Source organism: Diabrotica virgifera, chromosome 10 (genome assembly GCF_917563875.1).
Source record: "Diabrotica virgifera virgifera chromosome 10, PGI_DIABVI_V3a".
Lineage (NCBI taxonomy): Eukaryota > Metazoa > Arthropoda > Insecta > Coleoptera > Chrysomelidae > Diabrotica > Diabrotica virgifera.
The window spans coordinates 112,425,345-112,448,451 of record NC_065452.1 but is presented as its reverse complement, the minus strand read 5'-3'; the positions used below and the strand labels follow the sequence as shown (position 1 = coordinate 112,448,451).

General features: G+C 33.9%; 1 protein-coding gene across 5 annotated transcripts in view; it reads right to left on the bottom strand.

Moving 5' to 3' along the window:
• Window positions 1–23,107, bottom strand: part of LOC114336843 (ELAV-like protein 3) — a 270,925-nt gene that overhangs the window by 7,340 nt on the left and 240,478 nt on the right. For all 5 annotated transcript variants that reach the window (XM_028287227.2, XM_050663299.1, XM_050663300.1 and 2 more), the window contains 2 exons: window positions 18,735–18,773; window positions 6,804–7,035 (listed from right to left, as the gene is read on the bottom strand). In XM_028287227.2, the coding sequence (XP_028143028.1) occupies window positions 6,804–7,035; window positions 18,735–18,773 (271 nt within the window). The remainder of the gene's footprint in view (window positions 1–6,803; window positions 7,036–18,734; window positions 18,774–23,107) is intronic.

Genomic DNA, 23,107 nt, shown 5'->3' with positions numbered 1-23,107 from the left:
GATTTAGAATTAAGATCGAATAATAGGACACGCCAGAAAATCTTTCGAAAAAATCAAGACTGCTATGCGATTCTCGAATAAACCTCGAAATTCGACTACGTTTATCACAATACTACGTCTGGTCGACCCTTCTCTATGTACTTGAGACGTGGACCCTTAAAACATCAATCGTAAATAAATTGGGAGGCCTTTGAGATGTGGATCTACCAGATAATCCCCAAAATTTAATGGACATCGCATACCTTAAACTAAACGATGAAGTGCCGCATAGAATAGACAAGGAACGAAAACTTTTCAACACAAAGTTAAAAAAACATCATAGCTAGGCCACATAGGTACTGAGAAATAGTCAATATTTCTCAAGTACCAATATGCCCAACTAATAGTGAATAGAAAGATCGAGGGAAAGAGATAACTAAAAGCCTCTATGTATTTGATTAGGCTAAACTACAACATACATTTCAGCAAGTATTTAACATCTATGAGACCTATGGACTGGAAACAAATCTAGATGAAATAAGGGTAATAATACCCAAAAAAATGACTACGAAATTTAAAAATACATTCGATAAAGATGAGTTTAGAAAAAATAGAAATCCACTAGGTAATTATTTAATCCACAAAAATATACAAAAATGTACCCATAACTACTTCTTTCCATGCTGCTCTATAGCATTGAACATTGGCAACGTAGCAAAGGAAATAAATGTTGATGGACAAAAATATGTAATATTTGAAATTATCGTAAATGTTCAATATGATGGGTTCATGTAACCAAAACACTTTTTTCTAAAAAGAAAACTTAATTTAACAAGTTTTAAGTGAATAATTAAACAAATTAAACGCATTTTAAGTGAATAATTAAAAAAAATAAACATTGAAATTTTTGGAATCATAACAAAAACTAGCTTGAAACTAAGTATTACTTAAGACGTCATATTTTAATGTTTTGTTTAAAAAACAATAAAGTAATTAGTAGCCTAGGCGCCAAATAGAGGTCACCGTGTCCTTTTCAATTCTGATGGATAAACTCAACGGTTTCTTATGTATTTTTGGCTCCTGATTACGAATTTCGAGGGTGAATTTCGATCCGATTGGTCAAAAAATTGTTATAAACAATTTAATTGTTTATAAGGCTCTGGCTCATAAATTAAAAGAGATAAAAAAATATTGTTTCAAAAAAAATTTGATCGTTAATAAAAATCGAAGAAAAAAACGTTTACTAAACTTCAATCCAACAATTAGAACTCAAGATATTATAAAATTAGTGAACGATGCAAATTGCAAAATAAACATTTTTCGAAGCTTTATCGATTGTAACTCGGCTTCTACGTATGCAAATGAGCTCTAGAAGGTCTCATTTTAAAGCTTAATCAATAGGATTCCAAACAAAGTTTGTTAAATTACTTTGTCTTTATTTGTTTTAAAGTTATACCCGTTTTAAGTTATAATTTTCTTAGAAAAATTGTACATTAATTTGTTCATAAGAGTTTCAAGCAAATTTAAGCTAAAATCATTTATACTTCAATTGATAACAATGATAGAAGAACTCAAAAGGAACATTTTGAGCTTACGAAAATGTTCGTTAGTTTATTTTTGGCCAAGATATCGATATTTTAATAGCACGCTCTGAGGCGCAAGATCAGCTCACCGCGTAAAGGTTCACGCGCTATCTTCTCGATGCAAATTATAATTTCTATGTATATACATATACGTTATCTTCATTGTTCATTTTTGAAGATCCTAATAAAATTTCATCATATAAGTAATTCTTATAATTAAATCATCATACTGTACCTCGAACCACATTCATTCTATTTACTTTATCTTCTATTTTTAGTACTAAATGAGAAAAAACATTAAAAACTAATATTTCAGAAAAATAACTAAAAAGTAAGTTGATATTATTTATTAATAATATTTTTACAAACATTTTCTTTCATGCATCTGCATCGAGATATACAGGGAATCTCAGCTTTTTTACACCCGCATAAGTTCTTAGAACAATTTTTACAGTTACATGGTGGTACTGGTGGACTGTTCTTGTAGGCAGTGAAACTAAAACTTTCTGGGGCTTCAGAGTCTATGTATCTATATGATATCCATATAAAGTGGATCTATTTCTTTTGCAGCATCATCAAGGCACGTTCAATTGTGTGTATGCAGCCACAACATAAATGCTCGTTTTATATGCAATGATGATGCTGCAAAAGAACTCGATCCCTTTTTATATTAATATCACATATTGGCTCATTTGCATACGTAGAAGCCGAGTTACAATCGATAAGGCGTCGAAAAATACTTACTTGTCTGTGAGCCGATCTTGCGCCTCATAGCGCGCCATTAAAATATCGATATCTTGACCAAAAATAAACTTACGAACATTTTTGTAAGCTCAAATTGGTCCTTGTAAGTTCTTCTATCATTATTGTTAATTAAAGTATAAATGTTTATAGCTTAAATTTACCTGAATCCCTTATAAACAAATTAATATACAATTTTTTTAAGAAAATACTTCAAACGGGTATAACTTTAAAACAAATAAAGATAAAGTAATTTAACAAACTTTGTTTGGAAGTCTATTAATTAACCTTTAAAATGAGACCTTCTAGGGCTCATTTTCGTCCGTAGAAGCCGAGTTACGATCGATAAAGCTTCGAAAAATACTTATTTTGCAATTTGCATTGTGCACTAATTTTACAATATCTTGAGTTATAATTGTTGGATTTAAGTTTAGTAAATGTTTTTTTCTTCGTTTTTTATTAACGAACAAATTTTATTTGAAATATTCTTTTTTATCTCTTTTAGTTTATGAGCCAGAGCCTTATAAACAATTTATAAACAATTAAATTGTTTATAACAATTTTTTGACCACTCGGATCGAAATCCACCCTCGAAATTCGTAATCAGCAGCCAAAAATCCATGAGACACCGTTGAGTTTGTTCATCAGAATTGAAAAGGACACGGTGACCCCTCTGGCGCCTAGACTATAGTAGTGAGTATTTTCTCCTGAACTTTGACCACGGCTTGCGATCGTCATGGAATACTCTGAATTAAATCTTGAATGTATGTTTGACGAATTGCATTCGATTCCTCTTGTGTTACAATCTTCAGCACTCCCAGTGTCATAGTAATGAAATTCCTTTCTCGAATATGAAGTTTTAAACTGTCCCACACATGCTCGATTGGATTTAAATCAGGGCTATACGTTGGTCGATATAATCTTTCAAATTGAACCTCATCAATGACCGGCAAATGACAAAAACATGATCTTTTAAAACGTTTTCAATGCACGTGTCAGTTGTCATTTGCCCAGTCACATCCCAAACTAAACGGCCCCATCGCATTATACAGGCAACACCACATGATACTACGACAACCAGAGATAAAGCCACGCGCATGATTAAGCCTGTCTCTCTCTTCTACGCCTACGTCACTGACCGACAAACGCCAGGCCAAATGTTCGATTTTTAACTTGGGTTTGTTATTTTTATGCAGTTTGCGAAAGTTTTCGCAAAGCATAAAGCTATATTTTCGGGATAAAATTCTTAAATATAATTAGAAGTAGTCATTACTGCCCTTTCAGCATGACAAAGCTGTTTCAGCCCTCTCAGCAAAGATTTCAACATCAATTGTATAACAACATATAATTTAAATCAAGATTGCTTAGAAGGACTATTCTTAGTAATACGTGCGATTGGAGATTTACATGATCATACGTCTATTTTTCAATTTAAATACCGTCTTCGTAATTTTATTATGGGTCGGAACGATGAAGTTATTTCACTCTCAGCTAATGTAAGTAACCTACCAGAAACAACAAACATGTCGCTTCAAAACATGAAAGCAGGAAGCTCTTTGAATCTTGATTGTTACAACAATGACGTAGTAGATTCAGTGATGATAACCGAACCACTCTTTAGTCAATTAAATCTTCCAGTAACTTCAGAAAATGAAAACCATCAAACAGATTTTGAAATGGAAGAGTTGTACCATGATGGACTAGAAAATTTAGCTGGTTTCATAGCTTTCAAGCTACGACACGAAGAGAGTTTGGGCATGGGCCGTTCTACAAATAGTAACACTTTTTCCTCGTGGGTAAATCATCTCTCAGAAGGGGGTTTGGTGAAGCCTTCAGAAATATTATTTACGAACTGTCGTGAACTAGAAAATATTTTTTGCCAATTCAATGGGGACACTATTAAAGTTGGCATCAAAAATCTTTATTGGAAAGATCAGTTCATGTTAAAATATCTAGTGATGTGAAAAAACTATTTTTTAGATGTCGGATGTATTTCGAATGCGAGTTTTGAACCAAAAGTTGAAGTCTAAAATACAAAAAAAAATTGCAAAAATAGTTAAGTAAAATGAATCAAATGTAATATTGTTTTTTTGTTGTTTTTTTGTTTTTTTTGGGCCGAGGGATGTGCTCTTTTTCTAGTCGGCGTAAAGCTGAGCGGGAAAAGAACTAATCTCAGGGGATGAGTTTTGCTTGGAGAGTCTTAGAACTTTGCACCTCCTTAAACCATCCCAATACCGCTGGGTACTCCCAACATTGATTGGGGGTGTGTAATCTTTGATTGCACCCTTCTCGTGGTGGCTCTGTTGAAACTAAACTTAGCGGATCTAGACTACATAGATAGTCGATAAAAAATTCCTGCGGTAATATGCAGATAAGGTTATACCTGGAGAATAGGATAGTAATATCAACTCTAGTTAAAGCAACCATCAAAGCAAGAGTAAGTGGAGGCTGTCCACAAGGAGGAGTTCTGTCACCTCTACTTTGAGCAATCTTGGTAGATGATCTCAAAAATCTCTCCACAGAAGACTTTTTGTCTAGGATACACTGACGATATATCAATCGTCACCAGGGGCAGGTTTGCCCAGCTTGTGTCTGGGAGAATGTAAGCAGCCCCAAATATAGTTGACGAGCGGTGTAAATAAGAGGGACTGATAGTCAATGCTCAGAAAACAAATCGCCAACTGCACCCAAAGGACAGCACTAGAAGGCTTAAAACTACCGGTGCTGGGAGGAACAGAGATTTCATTTGCCAAAAAAACAAAATACCTTGGGGTTTATACTGATCATAGGCTGAAATGGAATACTCAGATCCTGAAAACCACACATAAAGCTACTATGTCCTTGGGCAAATGTAGAAGAATGTGCGGTGAGAATTGGGCCTTATTGGACCTTTTAAAAAGGGCCAGACTAAAGAATGTAATCTAGAATTGGAGGACCACAATAGATCTGAAAATTGATTTTCTGAAATGATCTGAAAATTCATTTGGCTTCCATAACTGAATTTGGTCTCATCTGTGTAAATAATAAGTTTAGCAAGATATTTCGTAATTATTTTAGGTTATGGTTTTGTAACGTTGCAAACGTCACATCTTTGATATTTTATTTTTAAGTAATTATTTTACTCTATCTTTTTTAATATTTCATTAATAATTTTCTTTTATTTGTTTAACCTGTTTTCTTCGTTAAAAACTCGTTGGTGCCCACTTTTATTATCCTCTATTTCCGATCTCTCTTTTCATCTAAAAACTAAATCATCATACGGAACGTATTTCATATATTCTTACTCTGTAGATATCTGTCTTTTAATACGGAACATGCCTGCCACCTCCTACGTCCTACTGTCATGATAGTGACACTTCGTCTCTCAATTCTCAAAATGGTGGTGGTAATGTTGTAAAAGCCAAAGAAGCTTCAAAAATAAAACATTTATTTCCAGACTTTAATATTCTCTTGGGGTGAGTTTTTCATACCTAGGTTTTTATAATATTTTTTTATAATGATTTTTTTCTATACCTAACCTTCCATGTCGAAAAGCACATGTTTTATATTTTACATTCTCGCTGTTGATATGCTTTTAGTAATCAAATTTTAACTAGTAATAATTAATCTTGATTCCATTTAATTTATCCCTTGCCATCTTCTACTTTTTGAATAATTTTTAGCAAGGGCACCTTTTCTTCTTGATGTCAAGCTTATACTCGTTTTGTATTCTAGTTTTTGGGAATAACTCAACTTTTCTCCCTTCGGGAGCCTCAAGCCATCTACATCACCGGTGATGCTACTCATAAGGCGAAGACTTCATGGATGCATCGCAACTAGACTGCAGCGACCAACACCACCTGTAAACTAGAGCTGCACTGACCTAGGGCCACAACATCTGCCCAGGTCAAGAGAAGTTAACCGCTGTACCATTCGACATCAAGAAGTTACCATCGAACCAGATAGCAAAAGCCATAAGTATAATCCAGAATTGATGGTTTTTGGCAAGAATTTGAATATACTTGTTAAAGCATTTAACAAGTCATATTTTTATTATATCTTTATGAACAATAATCATGATTAGTTAAAAATACTGTTTTGTTTGCTTCCATTCTAAATTTTCAGAGTTCATATTCTAAGATTAGGACAAGACGAACACACACCCTGAGAGACTGAGCTAAGGCTAGGGTGGACGATAACTATCTTGGTTGGTTGAAATATTATTTTCGAATATTATTTCAATTAGCCGTGGTAGTCTAGTGTCGTTTTCGTTTCAGTTTCACAACATATATATTCCATATTTTGTCCAGGAGTGTATATTAATCAAAATGGACAATTAATGTGATAAAAATTATTGAAATTGGTTTATATAAAAAGAGACTAAACAGTTGAAGTCTTGAAGCAGGAAAAAGGACAAATACTTCAGCTGTAGCTCATTAGAGCTCTAGAAAGCAGTTAATAAGTCAAAACTATTAAGGTTGTCTCCACTTTACGTTGGGGAAAGAAAAAAATGATATTTACCTGAAGCGACCTGTAGGGTGATGAATCGGTCCAGCGAATCTACGGGTTGCTTGTGGAGTAAGATAGGCTGCCAACGGAGGAATAGCTTTATTGTTGTTGCTTGGGTTGTTAGCAAACTTCACTGTTATGGGCTCGGTAGATCCCTTGGGAATGGTACCATTCAATTCTTGGATTGCTCTTTCGGCTTCTAAGCGTTGATCAAATCGAATAAAACCTACTCCTTTAGAAAGGCCTAAATCAAATACATACAAAGTTTCAAAAGGTTGGATTGGATGTGGAACTACAAAACAGGTTCTCAGTGTAAGTACTGAAAAACTGCTTCGATTCCTTTGTTTTTCAAACATAGGCTATTAGATGCATTTCTGGATATGTTCATCAAGAACTGTATTATGATGATTCTCTAAAAGCCTATGTATGATGATCATGTCATCAAAGAGAAGAAATACGCATATTTTTGATATTTCTACTTTTTAATAAACTGTGTGAAAGTGTTATGTGTGTAAGGTAGTGATTGCTCTGCTTTTGATCAAAATTAAACAAAACGAAAACGAACCAAAAAACCAAATAAACCTACATGCCACGACGCAAATAAAAATAAAACAAGAACAAAATGTCGTAAAAGCTGTAAGTGAACTGAACTTAAGAAAAGTGTTAACTTAATATCAGAACATTTGTTCGTCAATTGATTAGGGGGAGAGGTGCATCCTTTAATTCATAATTTTAATTTCGTCTTTACTAAGATTGACATTTAGCGGTTGTTTATAGCATTGAGTTGATTCGTTGTTTCGCGACTCGTTAACAGAACAACCAAAGGTGGATTAGTATCATATATGTAATAGGTACAACATTGCTCAAAAAATTTTGATGCCAAAATTTATTAAACGTATACTGCCCAAATAATGCAGCCCGGAATTTTTTTTAAGGTTACCTCCCAAGGTATAACTTGATCACCGATCATGAGAACGCATCAATACAAATCAAAACAAAAGCAAAATATGCCGCACTGTATTTTGAAACGTTTTTTCTTATATGGAAAAATTACCTTTCAGCATTCCTTGTCTCTCTTTCACTCCCTTTTATTCAATATCTAATTTCGATTCATCTGGTTGATCTAATATTTTCGTTTGTAGTAGGTATATAATTTGCAACATAAATACAAGCAGAATTTGCATACATTTTATTTACCTAACCCGGATGGTTTATTTGAAAAAGAGGCAAAATCAGAAAATGGATACAAAACATAAGCGGTGTTTCATTTTCCCAGATTACTCAGATTGTGAATACATGGAACCATATTTCGCTGGAATTTTTCCTAGACGAGTAGACGAAATGTGACTGCATATTTTAGAGTCCTTTTCGTCTTCTTAGTTCGTCGTCTCCTTGCCTTATAAATTGTAAAAGGCAGAGATACAGGAAGTAACCAGAAATTGGTTCCACGAGAGGTTTCAGATGATATAAATTGTTACTCGGCGATCCTACACCTATAGTGAAACCATCTAGTAGTAATAAACGGTTAATAGGCGATTAAGATACAACATTCTGTCAATATATACACCTAATTACAATAATCTGCGCGTTAAAGACAAGAAAATATAAAGATCTTGAAATACAAATAAGGAAACAGTGAAGAATAGAAAGTGTCCACACCATAGCACATAAATCAAAACTACACAAATCTAGTGATGCAAATAAAGAGGAAATGGGGAATGAAAACACTCGGACAGTACCTATTATCCTCTTTATTACTGGTGTACTTCGTAAGAAACTCCTAGAGAATATCAAATAGCTGGGTCTTAGTGAACACTTCTTAAGACCATGCAAAAAGCAGTAACGCTCGCGACGTCCAGATGCGTGAGAAAATTTGTGGGAGATAGTTAAGGTGATAGATACCATGGCAAGAACTCCCCAGATCTCGATACTCTCGATACCCTAGGTATCTGGGTTGAGCACTATTTCCCCTTGAATCTTAACAAATCCGAAAAAGTCAAAATATTTATGGTATGTGTTACAGAGCTTACCGATTTTTTTACTATTTGACAGAAACATATTTCAGATAAAAGCATAATAAAGAAATAGCTATATGAAATAAATCCCTACTAAAGAGCAGGTTATTATATTAAGATTATTGCGAATTATGTGTTGAAATTCCTTAAGACTCTGGATTATAGCAAAATTAAAAGAAAATATCTAAAAAATCGAAGAAAACTTTAGTTTATTTACATATCTTCCTTGATATAGAATAAGTCCTTGTATGTAAGTTCCGCTCAACGTTGGAATGCCACAATACAACATTGGAAACCTAACAAAGGTAAACGACCAAGACGAAGACCATAGATGAGATGGGTAGATGATATAAAAAGAATAGCCGGAACAAAGGTATACTGTTGCTTGAGATCGATGAAAAAAATTGGGAGAGGAATATGTCCAAGAATAGACGATAAAAGGTTAAGATGTAAGCTCCGTACGTATGCACAAAGGTTTTGGACTTTTTCGATTTTCTCGGTAATCCATATACCCTGCAGTTTCTTATAATTTGTTCGAGCAAGCGATACAGATTATGTCTTTGTTATAACTACAACAATAGGTAATGATAACATCGAAAATAGGTGAAGAGTTAAAATAAAAGAATTAATAATCGAAGTAGATTTTTTGGGAAAAACTATACATCTTGGAAGAGTGTTAAGACAAATGAGGATAAGAAGTAAGATAATGAAGAAATGAATAGTTAACAACTGAAAAATGGACCTACAGAAGCTAAATATTCGGTTAAAAAACTTAAACTGAAAATACAGTGGCAAATACCAACAAAACAAAAAGACTATCGGAAACACTGAAAATTCTTGGTATTGGACAGGATAGATCTGAGTGTATTGGTTGTTTTAATTGTTGTTGTAATACTGTACCTATTTTCTGTCCTCTTTAATTTTTCTGATAGGCCCTTTACATGTTACAGTTGTCATCCTCGAGTCCCTTCTTGTGAGTGTTTCTGGATTGGTTGTGGTGTTTCTGGAATATTTTGTTGTTTTCTTTCTTTTATATTGAAGGAATTCCTTATTTATAAATGACAACGGGTAGTCATTTTTTGTTAAAACCTTTGTTAGCAGGTTTTTCTTCTTGAAATGCCTTTTCATTAGAGCAAGTGTTTTAGGCTCTATTATAATGATTTAATAATTCCTTTTTTGATATTTACGTTGTGATCTGAGTGTAATTTAAATAACTGTTGGTGTGGGTTAGTTTTCTGTAAACTTTGGTTACATATCCTGTATCCTTTTTTGTGATTAGCATACCCAGAAAAGGAAGTGAATTGTGAATGACAATCAACTGTGACTTAATCCTATTTAAACACAATATTTAACTTAGATATACAACAAGAAAATACTTTCAGAACTTTATTTATTTATTTATTTCGGTGTTTCCCATAGCATAGTAGTCCAGGGTAATAAGGTTTTTTCCATGACACTTGAACAGCCAAGGTACTGAAGCGTTTTTTCGACAGGTAATACCTATAAGAACAAATTGTAACTATTTCCTGCGTAGGATCTGTCGGTCATTTTTATTTATAAACAATTTAGTGTCAAAAAGGGCCTTTTTACTTTTTTTCAAATTAATGGAAAACAGTAAGACTTATAATTTTCTTAGTACAAACATCTTCGAGAGAATGAAAAAACTTTAAAATGGCGTATTACAAAGTTTAATACACTCATTTATTGTTAATATAATTGCGAAAAAAGTCGAAATTTCAAAAAAAATAATTTTGCAATAACTACTGTAAAAATAAGTGTACAGCTTTGAAATTTTTGTCAAATGAGGGATCTTTGGTGCTCAATATGTGACAAAAATTTCAAAGCGATCCATTCAATTGTTTAAATTTTATTCAAATTGTTTTTCCCAGATAGCTTTTTTTTGCAATAACAAAGTGAGAAAAAAATAATGTTAGAACCATTTTACAGCTGCCAAATTAAAGAGCGTGATCTAAACTTTCAAATTGGTTTAAAAAAAAGTGAATAAAAAGTGCTTTATTAGTAATAAATAATTATAGAAAAGTATGTTAAATTTCTCCTTATAAACTTTTTTTTATACAATAAATTATATATATTTATTACAATGTTTCATCAATTATCATATACATACATAATATTACTTGGTAGTTGTGCACCTAAAAAACGGTAAAAAAATTATTTTTTTGAAAAAAGTTATTCAAAAAGTTTATAAGGAAAAATTGACGATGCTTTTGCACAATTATTTATTAATAATCAATTTTTATTCACTTTTTTTAAAAACAGTTTGAAAGTTTAGTTCATGCTCTTTCATTTGACACCTGTATTACTGTTTTCCATTAATTTAAAAAAAAAAGGAAAAAAGGCCGTTTTTTGACACTAAATTGTTTATAAATAAAAATGGCCGCCATATCCTGAAATAGTTACAATTTGTTCTTATAGGTATTACCTTTCGAAAAAACGCTTCAGTACCCTGGCTGCTGAAGTGTCACGAACAGGGTATATTTTTGTCTTATTAACCTGGCCTATAGGTTTAGGTACCCATTGGGCACCACTAACGATAACTTAGAGGTTTTGAAAGTATGAGAAAAACTCAGCGAATTCCGCAAACTGTGTAAATCACCGTATTAAAGGATAAATATATGTCACAATTAACATAGATGTCAGTTTTTACCTCGAAGTTGTGAAGACCACAGGACAATCTACAACGCGTTCTGTCTTTTGCACGGCTTATTGAAGATAAATAAATTTGTATTTCTGCGTTATATTATTAAGTTAAATATTGTGTTTATATAGGATTAAGCTACAATTGACTGTAATGAAAATTACATCTTTAAGTAATAGACGGAGAGCTAGAGCCGAAAAATCATCGTCATAAGTAATATGGAGTTTTTCCTGTGAAATGTGTCCATTGTATATTGACAATTATGACCCCTTTCAGGCTGACACCTCAGTGGATACAGGAGGTAGCAATAAGGGATGAAAGGGGAAAGTTAGTGCCGTCATTAAAGGTTTTCACCTCCTATTTTGTTAAACCTCCATCGATTTGCATGAATATTGGTTACTAGTTAGAGCATACTTCAAGAAATAAAACTGATTTGGTGCCAACTTGCACTCTTACCCTGGTGGTGAATACCACCCCTTCCCGAGGGTGAAAACAATTTTATTAAAAATAACCCCACAAATAGATAGAGGGATAAATTTTAAGTACAATTTGTTATATCATGTTATTAAAATAAATCAATACTTTTTGAGTTAATAAAGATCAAAGGTTTGTCTATTTAAGAGCATAATCGTGAAGTTACGGATGATAAAAAGAATATATTAATTAATTGTATGTTAGTAAAATATTATTTTTATATTATTTCGATATTTAATTGAATTTTTTCTATCAATATAAACTGAATATGTCCAGAAACTGGGGGTGTCCAATAATGGGTACATTTGACATATTCGAATACACTTTTGCTAAATTTATAATATTGAAACATACAATTAATTAATATGTTCTTTTATCATCCCTAACTTCACGCATGTGCTCTTAAACAGACAAATCTTTGATCTTTAATAACTCAAAAAGTATTGATTTATTTTAATAACATGATATAACAAATTTACTTATAATTTGTCCCTCTATCGATTTGTGGGGTTATTTTTAATGAAATAGTTTTCACCCCCGAGAAGGGGTGGTATCCACCCCCAGGGTAAAAGTGCAAGTTGGCACCAAATCATTTTTATTTCTTGGAGTATGGTCTAACTAGTCACCAATTTTCATGCAAATCGATGGAGGTTTAACAAAATAGGAGGTGAAAACCTTTAGAGACTACAGTAACTTTCCTTTTATCCCTTATTGTTACTTCTTGTATCCACTGAGGTGTCAGCCTGAAAGGGGTCATAATTATCAATATACAATAGACACATTTCACATGCCAAACTCCATATTACTTATGAAGATGATTTTTCGGCTCTAGCTGTTAGACTATAATATTTGATGTTTCCACTCCGGAAATCATTTTCAAAAAAGATTATTTAAGAATTGTGTGAAAATTTATTCAATTTATTCAATTACATTCTAAATTGCCAAAGTTGTTGAGGGGGTTATGTATTTTCAAAATTGGCGGTTGACTTACATGGCCACGATTTTGTAGGCAACAGCTATTATCAGTCTGTACAAGACCGTGGACATGTGGACAAGTATGTTAACCGTGAATTTTGAAAAGACATAACTTCCTCAACAACTCTGGCGGTTATACTATTTTTCACACTTATTTTTCTTATTCTTCGTCAACCATTTTCCATCCACTTCTGAATGTAGGTCTCTTTCAATTGCTTCCATCTTTCTCTATCTTGAGCTAATTTAATCCACTGTTTGCCTGCCACTGCTCTTACGTCATCTATCCATCTCTTTTGAGGTTTTCCCATGCTTCTGACCTGTTATCATCAAATCTAGCTATGTGACCGGCCTAGCGCCACCTCTTTTTGTAATTCCTTCCACGTCTTATCTAGGTGTCTCTAATCTCGCCTCTCAGTGATATTCCAAGCCTGTATCGTTCCATAGCCCATTGCGTTGTTTCTAGTATTTTAGCAGATTTTCTACTAAGGGCTACGGTCTCCAAGCCGTAGGTGTATGCATGTATACACTTTTTTCTTTGAGTTTATATGAATGGAGTAGTGATGTTGATTATAGTTACTTTCGAGTATTCGTTACAAATCATTACTTTTGTATAAAGTAATCATTTACAGTATTCGTCACTTTGATTACTATGATTACTTTTGTTACTTTTGTATTTGAGTACCGGTAATCATATCGAGAATCGTATTTCACAGTAGGTAGGTATTTTGTATAAAGTGATCATTCCAGTATTGGTTACTTTGATTACTATGATTACTTTTGTATTTGAGTACCGGTAATCATATCGAGAATTGTATTTCTCAGTAGGTAGGTATTTTGTATAGGTATTCCGATATAACAACGACCTTCACCGATCTGTTTAAGTTTAAGGGATAAAAATGATTTGATTACTATGATTACTTTTGTTACTTTTGTATTCTGTAACGAAGTAATCAGAGTAATCAAAGTAGATACAATAGTCGTTACTCGCTCTGATACGATTGGTACGAAGTAATCAGAGTAATAAAAGTAACGATTTACCTCTCTGTATAGTAATCATTACTTTCGGTATTCGTAAGTAACGAGTACTTTGTAACGAATAGTTACTTTTTCAACATCACTAGAATGGAGGTGTTTTTCAAGATATATGCTAGTTTACCGAATGCCAGTTGTGTTTTTTTTTAATTGCAGTATCTTGATTTGGTTTTCCCAGTTTGACGACATGGACCAGATAATTGTAGATAATGTTCAAAATTTTCTATGGTACGATTTTGTATCGTTGTATTTGCCTGGTCCTGGCTCATTATTTTTGTTTTAATGTAGCTCATTTTTAAGTCTTCTTCTTATTCTTTTGGCACTATAACCCTGGATGGGCCTTGGACTGTCTGGCTATGTCCTTCCATTCAGGAATCTCTTGTGCTCTTCTCCTCTATCGTCTTATATTCATGGTTTTCAGGTCGTCTTCCACGTCATTCAACCATCTCGTTCTGTCCCTTCTTTTTTTTCGTCTTCAATTATAATATTTTCTGTGCTGTTTTTGCTCATTTTGCCGGAAACTTCATTTAATTGTTGTAATATTTCATTGTACCTTATACATTGGAGACCACTCGACCACAGTCGTAGTAGAGGAGGACCACAAAAACGATGGCTAGACGACATCAAAGCCAAAATAGGGAGAAACTGGCACCACATTGAACAGAACAGAGAAGAGTGGAGAGGTCATGGGGATGCCTTTGTCCAAAACAGGCTCAAGAAGAAGAATCTTTCATTTAGTTCTTGGATATTATCTGCTATTAAAACTACGTCACCTTCAAATCTCAAATGGTTAAAGTATGATCCGTCGATGTTTATACTCCTGTTGTTCCATTCTAATTTCTTAAAAATGTCTTCTAGCGCAAGTGTGAATAGTTTGGGTGAAATGGTGTCTCCTTGTTCTACTCGTCGTTGTAGTTTTAAAGAATTCGTTTTTGTGCTTTCGTCCACACTTTATTTGCATGGTGGCATTTTCATATATGTATTATGTTTTTAATCACACTAGTGTATCTTGAATCTATACGTCTGTTTTCTAGAGATTCGTGATGGAGTCGAATGCTTTTTGAAAATCCACAAATGCCATATCAATTAGAACATTACACTTGGTACAGTTTTCTATTAGTGTTCTTACGGTGTGCAAATGATCTATGGTACTAAAATGTTTTCTGAATCCTGTCCGCTCGGTAGGTTAGTAGATTTCTTATAAGAATGTGTTAATTATAGTTCGTATCAATTTTCACACAATTCTTAAATAGTCTCTTTAATAAACTTCAAATATGAGTTAAAGATGTAATTTTTACTACAATCAATTGTCTAACAATAAAACACAGAAAACTTTTGTTTTCAATACTTACACAAAATGTATTACAAGTTAATGTCACTACAGCTGTTTCGGCAGAATGGCTTTCTCAAGTGATGTATTTTACCATGTGACTGCACTTGTAAAGTCTCAAACTGAATTGGTTGAGGAGTGAGGAGCTGTTTGCCTCAAGTTGGTCATTCAGAATTGAGTGGCCGTTTGCCATAAGCTGATATGCCCACTTTCGATATTTTTCGCAAATTCAAATTCAAATGTCCACGATGTCCATAAAATCACAGTTTTAGAAATATATTTGGTTTTGAGTTTAATGTTTATACAGCTATTTATGCGAGTTGACATATAAGAAAAAACTGTAATTTTATGGCCGTCGTGGAAAAAGTACCAAAAATGGACATAACTGCTTTTGGCAAATGACCACTGAATTATATCTGCATTTTTAATTTATTGATTTCCATAGATTTTAATAAATATAGTTTGAGGCCTTTATTTTGAATATGAAGAATTTGAAACTGTTCATTAAAGAAAGATTATGATCTAGAAGGTGAAGTGCCTAAAAGTATGTTTTTCTGTTATTGAAAGCCCGTTTGTGTTCTGCTATACATTTGTCAAAGGTTCTGCCAGTTTCATCGATGTAAGTTTTTGGACAGTCACCACATTCCAGTTTTACACCATTCTATAATTGCTTTTTCTTTTGGCTCCTATTTTTCTTAATGTATTTGCTTAAGTTGTTGTTTGTTCTGAAAGCTGGTGTTATTCCTTTCTTTTTTATGTGTTTGGCTATTTTTGTTGATATCTTGCCTATACACGTGATTTCATTTGCCAAAGAAACAAAATGCCTTGGTGTTTATTTTGATCATAGGCTTACATGGAATACTCACATCCTAAAAACCACACGAAAAGCTACTATATCCTTGGGCAGATGTAGAAGAATGTTTGGTAAGAATTGGGGGCTTACCCCCAAAATGACTATGGTTATACACAAGGGTTATTAGACCCATGATAACCTACGGCTCGGTGACGTGGTGGACAAAGACGCAGCAAGTGGGAGCAATAAGGCTGCTAGGTAATACACAAAAGCTAGCATGCCTGTGTATTACGGGGGCCATAAAAACCACTCCTACAGTAGCGCTGGAAGTCCTACTGAATCTACCACCACTTCATATCTTTGTGCAGGGCGAAGCCAGATCAGTGATGCACAGGTTAATCCATGGTCAGCCACATATAAGCCAGGTGCATGGTGCTGACAATAGAAAGCTAATCGAAGAGCTAAAAGCCGATATTGTGATGGGGCAGCCTATCGATGCAACAGCAACGAGATATAGCTTTGACAATAAGTTCAAAATTAATATACCAGGCAGGGAAGACTGGAAGGAAAGTGTACCCATACAGGCTGTTGCTACCTGGTACACTGATGGCTCAAAAACATCGGAAGGTGTAGGAGCCGGCATAGTAGGGACAAATCAAGGAATTCAGTTCCCGGTTAGTCTATCAAAGGATGTCACAGTTTTCCAGGCGGAAATAACGGCAATCCATCACTGCGTGGAAGAAATAGAAAGGCAGAAAAGAACGTTCCGTTCAGTTGCCATCTTCACAGATAGTCAGGCAGCGCAATCTGTAGGCAGGCACTCAATTCTGTAGAGGTCAATTCTAAGCTAGTATGGGATTGTGTGAGTGCCCTAAATAAACTAGGAGATCGTAGCAAGGTTACGGTAGCCTGGGTACCGGGGCACGAGGGTCATAAGGGCAATGAAAAAGCAGATGAAATGGCAAAACAAAGCACACCAATGCCATTCGTTGGACCGGAACCCTTCTGCGGCGTTGCAAAGGCAGTTACAAGAACGGCTACAAGAAAGTGGGTAGCTCACAAATATTTGGAATGGTGGAGGAATTCACCAAGTCAAAGACAGGCGAAACAGTTCATTACAGAACATTCGCCAAAATTTACGGCAGACCTAATAAGCAAAGACAGGAAAACAGTCAAAGCCATAGTAGGTCTGCTAACAGGGCACTGTAAGCTGAATAGACACTTAAAGCTGATGGGATTGGCAGATCATGACCTGTGCAGATTCTGTCACCTGGAAGAAGAAACAGCAGAGCACATTTTATGTCATTGTGACAGTCTGGCAAATGTGCGGTTTTTTCCATTAGGAGAACAAAATCCAACGGCAAATAGCTACATGGAAGGTTCAGTCTCGCAGCTATTAGACTTTTTAAAAATAGTCAGGCTAGATAATGTTATCTAGGACTAGAGGACCACAATAGATCTGAAAAGGTCGCAGTGGAATAGGCCAGAAAGCCACCTCTCTAGATTTAGAGAGGTGGCTATATACAAAGTATGTATACGTGATAGAGCAGAAGGTACTGGGTTTTTTCTGTGGCGATGGGAAGATTAATTTCAGGGCTTTCTTATGCAGTTTTTGGTTTAAAATTTTATTTTTTTGTTGAAAGCCCTAGAATTAGTCTTCCCACCAGCACAGAAAAAGCCCAGTACCTTCTGCTTTATTACATATACAGGCAAGATATCAACAAAAATAGCCAAACGCACAAAAAGAAAGAAGTAACACCAGCTTTCAGAACAAACAACAACTTAAGCAAATACATTAAGAACAATAGGAACCAAAAGAAAAAGCATTTAAAGAGTGGTGAGTGGTGACTGTCCAAAAACTTACATCGGTCAAACTGGTAGAACCTTTGACTAACGTATAGCAGAACACAAACAGCTTTGAATAATAAAAAAAACAGATTCTACGTACGCACTTCACCTTCTAAATCATAATCATACCTTTAAAAACGGTTTCAAATTCTTCATATTTAAAATAAAGATATAAACAACTCCCCACTCCTCAACCTATTCAGCTGGAGAGTTTAAAGTGTAGACCTACACCTGCCGAAACAGGTGTAGTGACATTAACTTGTAATACATTTTGTGGAAGCATTGCAAACGAAAAGTTTTCAGCGTTTTATTGTTAGTTAAAATAAATTTCCATCTTGTAATGGTCGAATCCATCTACAATCAATTGTGGCTTAATCCCATATAAATACAATATTTAACTTGATATGCCACAAGAAAACAGTTTCAGAACATTATTATAGTTATTCGTTATAGTATCAGTTAGTATGTGTACTGCACGAAGAGGTTTTTACTTAATTTACTTAGATTAATAATTGTTCGGCGTCTTTTATGGTCCCGCACCGTGAAAACATTAGTGCTGCTTATAATTCTTGAATTAATAATTAACACTGAAAATACCCCTCCCTATACAAGACTAAAAAAATTATAGATATTTATAGTAAATTTTGAACAAAATTTTAAAAACTATAAATATAAACCCAATTGAGTATTCTATTAAATTTTTTGATTTTAGAATTTGTATTATAATTTATGCTGTTCCATATTGTACTTATCACATATATGAATAGTAATTGTGGGTGGTGTTTTTTGGGTGTTATGGTAGAGAATAAGTACATACCAGGCAAATTTTCTCCGGCCCCCGAGACAAATTGACGTACTAGGGAAGAGAAGAAAAAACGCAAAATATAGGTACAATAAGATAAAAATTAAGTGGTGATTATCGGGTAGTGTGCGGGCTTTGTCGCCCGTGACCACCTCTATACTTTAAGCCAAATTTCAACAGTAACTTGAGTCAAATCATATTATAATGAAATTAAAGCTACAACATCTAAAAATAATAAAAAAACTAAATATTTACTGATTAGAGTAATCAATAAATAAACTGCTAGTATGTTTGATGTAGTTTGTATGTATGTTACTGTGATTGTGGCATTATACAATCCGTTATACTAAATCTAGAAATCACACAAAGATTAAGTCTATATTTTGAATCTTACCAATATTGGTACTCATTTTGGAATTTTTATCTATATATGTATTGTTTATTATAAATAGGCGTTGGAGTAATTTCCAAACCGAGGTCACCAATTTGAAACTGGGCAACGCTACCTATATTGCACCTTTGATGTCGTAGCCTTTTTAACAAATAAGGAATAGAACTAAATACTTTCCTCATATCCTGTCAAAAAATCTTAAAACTACCAAAATTAATTTCCTCCAACAAAAATAATCCGTATTTTTCAAAGAGATGTGAATACACATAGTTTCAAAAGTTATAAATCACTTAAAATTATGTTCATTTTCATAGTAGATTTTTTCATGAAAAGATTAACGGATTCCGTATTATGTTAGATTTTTCTTTGGTATTTACACACTTCGGCAAAGGTTTATTCAAACTTCTTTTTTGTACTTATACCTGGATGGATGAAAATAATGTTTTTCTATGTTAAGTTTGAGACACCCTGTAGAGAGGACAAGGTATAAATGTGGATATACATCGAAATCTTATTTTAGTTTTATGTTTCGTGAACATTTTGTTTTTTTTTTGTCCCTGATATCTTTAGATACGAAAAAAATAAAACAGTTTTATTCTTTAATTTGACGTGTTTAACTGAAACAAAACTTAATTGACAATAAAAAAAAAACAGTTAACAAAACTCGAAAAACAGAAAGGCACCTAACATTAACAATTCTGGTTGACACTTTGAGAGTTATTTGTCGACTAAGTGAGCGGTATGCAGAGCGCAACATAACGAGAGACGAGATTGTTTAATGGAGGCTCTGTGATGTTTTAGGGTGGAATTTCCTTGAGTGTAAGTACGGATTTGGTGTCTACGTGGAGGCTTTTTAAATAGTGAGAGGTACATATCACAGACATTATTTCTTTGAACACTTTGTTCCTTTCGTACTATTTATAGGAAATAATTTCATCTTAGTATATGATAAGACATGGTCTCCGCACGTATCGCATATGGTCAGTTAAAACACATATTAAAGAGTAAAATCGTCTAGTTTTTTTGTTATTAAAGATATCAGAAAAAATAAAAAAATAAAATGTTAACAAAATATAAGACTACAACATAATTTCGATATATACCCACCTTTGTACCATTTCCTCCCTACAGGGTGTTTCAAACTTTTGTTTCAGAAAACAAATGTTAAAGAATAAAACCGTCTATTTTTTTGTTTCGAAAGATATCAGGGACATTCAAAAAACAAAATACATATTCACAAAACATAAGACTACAATACGATTTCGATGTATACTCACACTTGTACCTTGTCCTTCCTACAAGGTGTCTCAAACTTAACATAAGAAAAACATTTCTTTTCTTTCAGCCGGTATAATTACAAACAAGAAATTTGAAAAAACATTTGCCCAAGTGTGTAAATACCAAAGAAAAATCTAATATGTACAATAAAAAAATTAGCGGAATCCGTTAATCTGTTCATGAAAAAATCAATTATGAAAATGAGCATAATTTTAAGTGATGCATATTAACTTTTGAAACTATGTTTATTTTAAAAATGTTAAATTGTTTTATGTATCATCATTTTTTCTTCAGTAAGATAAACAATTTGAAAATATTGTAAATACATAGTAAATAAGTTTGTCTGCATAGATTTTTTGTTTAGGGAATATTGCGTTTCTAGTGTTTTTACACTGCTATATTTCACATATCCCCGATATTTCATATACATTAAGCTGGGATCCAAAGGAACGTGAGGTGACACCCCTAGAGCAATAAAAAATAAGTAATAGAAAAAGATAAAAACTAAAGACGGGGAAAAAACACAACGTGAAATAGCGTTATTTCCCACAAAATTGATGATTTACGACCCTTGGGCAAGAACCAAACCCTATTTTTAACGCCGGCGCCAAGTGACGTGAACTCTCACGTCGTTTGTAGGTAAATGAACACGGTTCACAGGAATCAGAAGCGGATACAGACCCTTCCGACTCGGCGGCTAGTGATTGATACGGTCAATGTTGTGGTAATTTTACTATGGAGTGGTTTAACTACGTTGTGTTGGAATTTTTATCATTGTATGAATTAAGCAACTTACTAAAATTTCAAGCGCCAACACTTGTGGTGTACCCTCAATACTCGAGGAGACAAGCTCCATCAGAATGGTCCGAACGAATTTATCAATAAGTAAATATTTATCAATTTTACAGTAATGAGGGAGGCCAACCGTGCTCTCCTTTCTTTTCACTATTATATATTTTCTATTTCTCCTTGCCGACGTAAACTGCTGAAGATTGCCACGCCACACTCCATTGGATCCCGGCTTTATAACGACGTTTCGAAAGCCCGTAATAATTACACTAATAAATTATAAGTGAACGGACGTTTACTTATAATGAGAGGTAATGTAGTGAGCCGATACAAAACCGAAAAGTAATAAATTAACGACAGAAACACAACAGATGATTAAGGAGAATGCATGGATCGAAATTCACTAGAATAAAACCAAATAAGGCAATAGGAAAAATAATAAGACACGACATCGGAGACAACAATACCGGAAAGATTGAAAAATTATAGAGAAAAACAAGAGTATGAAAGTGTTAAAAACTCGAAACTGCAAAGAGAGTCAACAAATAGATCAGCTAAAAGCCAAGAATGGAATCACTATAGATAAGTAAGAAAAATCAGATAATAGGTAAATATTGTTAAGAATACTGCACAAATTATACTCGTCCAGTAAAATCCGAAAACCACGATAAAGAACGATGAACAGTAAATGTAGGATCTGAAACACTACCAGAAATTACTAACAAGGAAGTTAAAAATGACTTACAACAGATGAAAAATGGAAAAGCTCCTGGATACGACGGAGTAACAAAAAGAGTGATTACAGCTGGGGGTAGTCCAATTACTTTGTGAAGCAGTTAAAATCCTGATGAACAAATAGCTCTCTTTTGAGGATGCTATTCCAGTCTCTTTGCAAAATGCGCAGGTACTTATACTACACAAGAAAAAAGACAACCACAAAATCGAAAATTACAGAGCAGTAAGCGTTAGCACATCCATACAAACTTCTTACCAAAATAATTAACAGCAAACTTTCAAATAAGTTCGATAGTTACAAACCTGTTGAACAAGCGAGATTTCGTAAAGGTTTTAATACTAGATCACTAAAAGAATACGAATGACTTAAACAGCAATAGAAAGACTCGATGTTGTGTTGAAAGGATGTTGTTTTATTGGTATTACCAATAAATTTAAAGAAAAGTGAATTCAACAGTTGTATTCTACCAGCTATGACTTATGGAACGGGGACCGTGATACTTACAGAGTTGTCAATAGATTAAGAACAACACAGAGGGCCACCGAACGAGCTGTGTTGGCAGTTTTTCTGAGAGATCATATTATACTAAACGAGGACGCGCGAGGTACAGTCTAGTCGCAACATAGGGGGTCCCGTGGACACTTTTACTTCGCCGCGATTTGATGGTGGTATTATAGGTTTTTTGGGTCGCTGGAACCAATGGAAGTGGTCTGGAAGCCCAAATGTGGTGCGTTTAATTGTTATTAACAAATTATGGTAAAATTAGATGTTTTTGAGGAATTATTAGAAGAAATGAGTGAAAATAATTTCGACCACGTAATTCGTTTTGATTCGAATTGAATCAAAACGAAAACGATTATTTTCTTTTCTTTTTCATACCTTACTCGGTTTAGAGTACAAAATGACCACATTTCATTAAAGTAATCTGAGACGCATTATTGGAGTGTTCTCCTAGCGGCGCCGCTTGGTACTATTGTATCTCGGTTAACAGAATACTGACTCGTGGTCGAAATTATTTTCACTCATTTCGTCATTCCCCGTTAGAGGAGAGTCTAACCACACTCCGCTGCAAATATTTTAATATATGCAGTTCTTCTTCGTTTCGTTATGGTTTAATTCAGTCACCTTGGAAAGCCTCTTTGAAAAAGGGTAGACCCCGAAACACGGTGTCAGAGGATGCCAAGAGACTCGAAT